The sequence below is a fragment of the Hesperophylax consimilis genome, chromosome 6, assembly GCF_061612785.1.
Source record: "Hesperophylax consimilis isolate HC1 chromosome 6, BYU_Hcon_1.0, whole genome shotgun sequence".
In the NCBI taxonomy this organism is placed as follows: domain Eukaryota; kingdom Metazoa; phylum Arthropoda; class Insecta; order Trichoptera; family Limnephilidae; genus Hesperophylax; species Hesperophylax consimilis.
Genome location: NC_142841.1, coordinates 4,832,204 through 4,838,812, shown reverse-complemented (window position 1 = coordinate 4,838,812; position 6,609 = coordinate 4,832,204). Strand labels below are relative to the sequence as shown.

The following is a 6,609-nucleotide window of genomic DNA, read 5'->3' as shown; positions in this document are numbered from 1 at the left end:
CAATTTTAGAGCATGGAATTTATTATTTCTCTGTCCAAATGATGTGTTCAAACTGGGAGTAATCAGGATATTTTCGCTTTTTGCCCTGGTTGTGTATTTATGTTGGGCAGTGGAGTATTCGGATATGTTTTTTTTCAGTTTAAATAAAATATTTTTTGAATATAGTTTCTGTACATTGTAAACATTGAAGTTTTATTACCAGGATTTCAATAAATCAGCCATACTCATTTTTCTCCGTATAACGTTAATTCCTAATAGATGTTACACTCCAGCCAGAATGAATGCTGATTGACAAGCTTTGAAAATTAAAGATTATGTTTATAGATGGCGGCTAAGGCACCAGCCATCGGCATTGATCTGGGAACCACCAACTCATGCGTGGCGGTCTTCCGGAAAGGCAAGGTGGAGATCATTGCCAACCTCCTGGGCAGTCGCACCACGCCCTCATGGGTGGCCTTCACCGACGTAGAGAGCCTCGTAGGAGAAGCGGCCAAATACCAGGTGGCCATGAACCACAAAAACACTATTTACGGTGAGAATGTTTACATGATGGTTCATTTTTTCACTGTGAGAAGGGAAGTAGATAAGACAAAAGTAGGGAAGTAATTAACTATTCAAATTTGGAATCAAAACTCAGTTAAATCAATTTCAAGAAACGTTTTAATGCTGAATGGTGGTGTCGCATACACATTATATATTATTTAATAAATTGTGATCTGATTCAAATTAATAAAATAAAATTTATTTGCACACGCCGGGATTTTAACTCCGGATCTTATAGTCGTGCTTTCACTCTACTTACATCACATTTTTCACTACCCAATATTAACTCTTTAAAGTTCTTTTTTCATCAGATGTTAAGCGGCTGATTGGACGCAAATTCGAAGATGATAATGTCCAGGCAGATATGAATCATTGGTCTTTTGAGGTTGTGAATGATAACTCATCACCAAAGATTAAAGTGACTGACAGAGGAAGCGAGAAGATTTTCAATCCCGAAGAGATAAGTGCCATGATTCTAATGAATATGAAGGAGACCGCTGAGGCGTACCTCGGAATGACTGTCAAGGATGCTGTTATCACTGTACCTGCCTACTTCAACGATTCGCAGAGATTAGCCACTATTGATGCAGGAACTATTGCGGGACTTAATATCCTTCGCATTATTAACGAGCCTACCGCTGCTGCCATTGCTTATGGACTCGAGAAAGAGAAAGTAGGCATGCGTAATATTCTTATATACGATTTGGGTGGTGGAACCTTTGACGTGACCATTCTGACTATCAACGGTGGTATTTTCAAAGTCCTTTCTACAAATGGAGATACGCACTTGGGAGGTGAAGACTTCGATAGTCAAATGGTCCAACATTGCGTGGAGGATTTTAAAAAGAAATATAAAAGAGACATCACAGCCAATAAAAAGTCCCTAAGGAGATTGAGAACCGAATGTGAGCGTGCGAAAAAAGTTTTGTCTTCGTCTACTCAGACGAGCATCGAGGTTGATTCCTTGTATGAGGGAATTGACTACCAAGCAAAAATCACCCGATCCCAATTTGAAAACCTAAACGCTCAACTTTTTCAGTCTACCCTTAAGCCTTTGATCCAATGTCTTTTTGATGCCAATATGGATAAAGCTGAAGTCGACGAAGTCGTTATTGTGGGGGGTTCTACCCGCATAATAAAGATTCAAAAACTTCTACAAGAATTTTTTAATGGCAAGGAATTGAATAGGTCCATAAATCCCGACGAAGCGATAGCCTATGGAGCCGCAGTGCAGGCAGCTATCCTCACTGGCGACGATTCAGCAAAAATCAAACTATTTGATGTAACTCCGCTTTCCTTGGGAATTGAAGTTATGGGAGTTATTATGAGTACAATCATAAAACGCAATACTTCAATACCTGCCAAAGAGACTAAAAAAGATTATACAACCCCTTTCGATGACATGACCACCGTATCTATTTTAGTGTATGAGGGTGAGCGGATTCTAGCAAAGGATAACCACTTTCTGGGTCGTTTCTCTTTGACCATACCCCCTAAGCCTCGTCATGAAGTTAAAATACACGTGACTTTCACTATAGATGACAATGGAATACTCACAGTCTCTGCAACGGAAAATACAACCCAAGAAAGTAAAAGTCTGACTATCAAAAACGAGAGGGGGCGACTATCCCAGGACGAAATACAACGGATGATTTTGGTAGCAGACAAGTGTCGCAATGAAGACGAGATCATCAGAATTGCTTTCACTGCAAAGAACAAACTGCAGGATTACTGCTATAACATCAAAGCCATCCTCATTGGAAAAGAGCACGGTTTACTTAAAACTGATCACGCAAAAGTTTTGGATAAATGCATCCTGACCATTGAGTGGGTAGACTCAGACAAGATGTTTACAAAGGAAGAGTACGATAAAAGGCACGAGGACTTGGAAGCTGAATACAAACGTTGTATTACAAAGATCTCTGGTGCTAAATCAGAATACAAAGGCTCAATTTAAGGTCATTGCAAACATATCTCTGCAGTAGGCATCAAAATTACCCGAGGGAAGTTGTTAAAATTGTTTGGATTCTAAGTTTTATTGGTGAATATAAGTGCCCACATTATTTTGTTTTACCTTGTACATACGTATGTACGTTTTATATTTCTTGCAAATTCAAAGAAGTATTCTCCATTTTAATAATTTTGAATGAAATGTCCCATAAATATGAAGAAGCATAAATTATCTTGTCTCATTAAATGCTCTAAAACTACAAACATTAGAAGACAGGTGAAAAATAAACGATTTACCGTTTTGAAAATAGTTAATTTTATGAAAATAAAATACTTTGTGTACACAACTGTTTAATCAAAAAGGACCGACATGTTTCGAAACCAATGGTTTCTTTGTGAGGATAAACATACTGGTATTCTGAATATTAAAAAGTACAAAAAACAAAAAGAACCGACAAATAAGTACCTACTACCTGTAGTCAAAATTATCGAGCGGTGATTAATTAGTTATTATTATAAAAAAAAAATATAAAATAAATTAAATTATTACGAAATAGTAAAATGTTACATTTATGTTTAAAACAAAAAAAAATTAATAACTATCACACTTGTGTATTTATCAATTTTCTTATAAATTAACATAACTGAAACAATTAGAAACCAAGATGTATGTACTATATAACAAAAAACAATAATTAATGTCAATATAGGTATCGATGTGAAAATAAATTTGTTCGATGGCTATTTCAAATAAATGGTTACAAATATTATTGAATTGGCTATTCACCATTTTAAAAATTTCTTAAATTTCAAGGTTATTTAATTGTTAACTATTTGTAAAATCTTGAAACTTTTATTTATACCAAAAGACTGATTTGTTTCCAAAATGTGGCAAATTCAGAATAGTAATTATTATTCAAACAACTAACTTAGGTGCTATTTAACTCTAGTGTTTAAATTTCTAGAGGCCTTACCTTTATAAAAAATATAATTTATAAAGCCTCTATTTGTTGAAAACATCATCTTCTTCCTTGTTATTTAATAGATAATTATTTTTTATTATTATTTGCCTAAAATGCTGGTTAGGTAGTCTTTGGCATATTTTAAATTATTAAATTTGAAGAACGGTTATTTCATAATACAATTTTTAACATTGTCAACTATGGGTAAATTATTTTTAAAAAAATAATATTTTTTATATTTAAGGTTTAACACACTAGCTATTAATTTACTACTTCGATGTTTTGTATATAACAATATCTGTGTATTTGTCTTTATAAAAAAATGTTAGTTTCAAATTTATAAACCTATGCTTAACCAAGAGAACAACCTCATAAAAAATACAATTCTGTTGCAGCATACCAAAGCATAATTACATTGCTCATTCCCCGATACGGCAGTTTCATATTAAGGAAAACCAATACTTAGGCTATATTAACTGGTAAATTTTGTAGACCATCACGTCAAGTACTTATTCCAACCTTCAACCGTCATCCTTCCGTAAACCTGTCAGACCACTGCATTATTTTTGGTTGTTCCTTGTATTATTTATTCATTGTTAATTTATTTGTATTATTTCTTTCTCATGTTCAACCTTATTTCCAATGTTCAAGTGTTTCTATCTATGTGTAAAAGCCCTCTGGGCGCACAAATGTTTTTTGATTTTTGAGTAATTTGACAAGAGTAATAAGTAGATATTTAATCATACATTATATAATATTATACTATATGAATGCGCAACTTTTAGGATCTATATTAAAATAAATAGGCTAACACGGCTCAACAATCTTTAATGAGGAATTTTTTCTCCATTATATTATATTTATTGACGAGATATAGCTTATTCTGAATTTAATCAGAATCGCGAAGTGAAGTTCGAATGGTGAATTTTTTACTGCAGTCTAAAATAAATTAATTTCGGATCAAAAATAAAACTGTGTTCAACGGAAGGTTTATAGGTAACTATTCCACTTCCTGTTAGAAAAATAAACATTGTATCTTATCTCTTCCCTCTTATAATAAAATGTTATTAATCTTTCGTTACACCTTAACAAAGTATTACACATTATTATTTTTTAATGATAAACTAATGTTTATGAGACAAGGTTATATGCATAGCATAAAGGATAACATATAATTATAAGCAATAATTAGTCGCCTGAAATATTAATACAAATTGAAAATATCTCCCGATTAAAAATAAATGCCGCCAACAGGAATGAATAAATGATGGCGGCAATAAACTCACCTCGGCGAATGTAGGTTGTTACCTGGGAAACATTTGCGTAAATAACATTGCGTACGCAGATGACATGGTTATTTCGTCTCCAAGCATTAAAGCATTGAGAAAGCTATTAAAGATATGCGAAGAATATGCCGCTGAACATAACATGGTCTACAACCCAACTAAATCTGTGTTACTAGTATTTAAAACGGGCGCAGGCCCTACAAAAGTACTACCCGTCAGCCTAAACGGCACAAAAATAACTGAAAAACCGGAGGTCAAATACTTAGGACACATCGTAACAGCGGAGCTCAATGATGATATGGATATTGAGCGACAGAGAAGATCACTGTGCATCAGAGCAAATATGATTTCTCGACGATTTAACAAGTGTGGCCCGAAAGCAAAAAGGCAACTTTTTAACACATACTGCACGAGCCTATATACCTCGGAGCTGTGGACCAACTTCAACAAAGCATCTCTAAAAAGAATGGAAGTACAGTACAACAATTCCTACCGAATACTTTTTGGGCTGTCCTGGTACTGCAGTGCCACTGAGATGTTTGTAGAAGGGCGTGCTCTCGGATTCCGAGCACTAATGAAAAAACGGATCACCAGCTTTCGAACACGACTAGCCGCGAGCGAAAACGGTCTTGTGATGGCAGCACTGCACTTCTGGCAGGGACCTATTTACAAGCGATGGAGCCAAATCCTGATGTCATAGATAAAAAAATATAAATATATATATATATACTTTTATATATACTCGTATATATTTTAAAATATTTTTTTCTTTTAAAAAAAAAAAAAAACTTTAATCTCATTATGTTTTTTTGTATTATTATTATGGTCTTTTGTTTTCGCTTATTGTGTATGTATTATCTTACAATATTTTTTTATATTTACTTTATACATATTCTATGTATAATATGGAGCTCGTGGGATTGCACCACCCTCCCCGAGATCTGGAATAAAAATTAAAAAAAAAAAAAACTAAAAAAAAAAATTATTTTTACTGGGGAGATATTTTCTATTTGTATTAATATTTCAGGTGACTAATTATTGCTTATAATTATTTATTACACATTATGACAGCCAACAACAATGTCATCGCCAACTTTGGTTACCAATAAAACTGAAAACGATCTATGTGATATGTATAAAAAAAAGTTTATCTGAATATTAATGAAATATTTTGTTATTGTATTATATAATTCTTAATTGAACTTTTAATGTTATATCCCGTCATTTTATAATAATATATTTATAATATTTTCAATCATCGCCTGAACAAGAACGATCATCTACAGACAAGTTCCCACTAAAAAACTCAACACATAAATACGCTACAAGGCTCACAGAAAACTTACCAAAAGCAAACAAAACAATATTCCAAAAAGGACCATACTACATGGCCATTAAAGTATATAATAACCTTCCACATAACATTAAACAAATACAAGATACACACAAATTCAAATCGTTACTAAACACTTTCCTTGTTAATAAATGTCACACGTTGAGTGAATACCTCACCTAAATGAAACGCCTATTTTTATTGGTATATATATATTTGTATTTTTTTTATTTTTTCAATGGTATATTGTTATTTTATCTGTATAAACATTGTAATTATTATAATAAAACAAATAATATTATATAAACATTGTAATTAAATAAATGTGGTTAGCTGGAAGAAATGGGGTCTACCCATAAGCTACACCTTTTGTAATTTTTATTTTACAATAAATAATTTTTGATTTGATTTGATTTGAAACATAAAATATTTGTATTATTTTCTTATAAATTTGATATATTTTTTAATTCTTTTCTTTTTTAATTCTCGTACTTTTTATTATTAGAGGTAAAGTTACAAGAAGGAAATCCGTAAT

The 6,609-nt window shown here is 32.6% G+C and overlaps 1 protein-coding gene across 1 annotated transcript; it reads left to right on the top strand.

Moving 5' to 3' along the window:
• The first annotated feature begins 324 nt into the window (after nt 1-324).
• On the top strand, nt 325-3,198 carry LOC149422863 (heat shock 70 kDa protein cognate 4-like). The gene is made up of 2 exons (XM_089632748.1): nt 325-532; nt 855-3,198. Exons 1-2 carry the CDS (start codon nt 325-327, stop codon nt 2,498-2,500), a joined length of 1,854 nt encoding a protein of 617 aa, XP_089488874.1. The 3' UTR covers nt 2,501-3,198.
• The last annotated feature ends 3,411 nt before the right edge of the window (nt 3,199-6,609 follow it).

Bases quoted from the DNA above. Each gene is read 5' to 3' on its own strand.
- LOC149422863 (XM_089632748.1), top strand. From the start codon at position 325: ATGGCGGCTAAGGCACCAGCCATCGGCATTGATCTGGGAACCACCAAC. The intron at 533-854 runs GTGAGAATGTTT...TTTTTTCATCAG, and splicing joins CCACAAAAACACTATTTACG to ATGTTAAGCGGCTGATTGGA.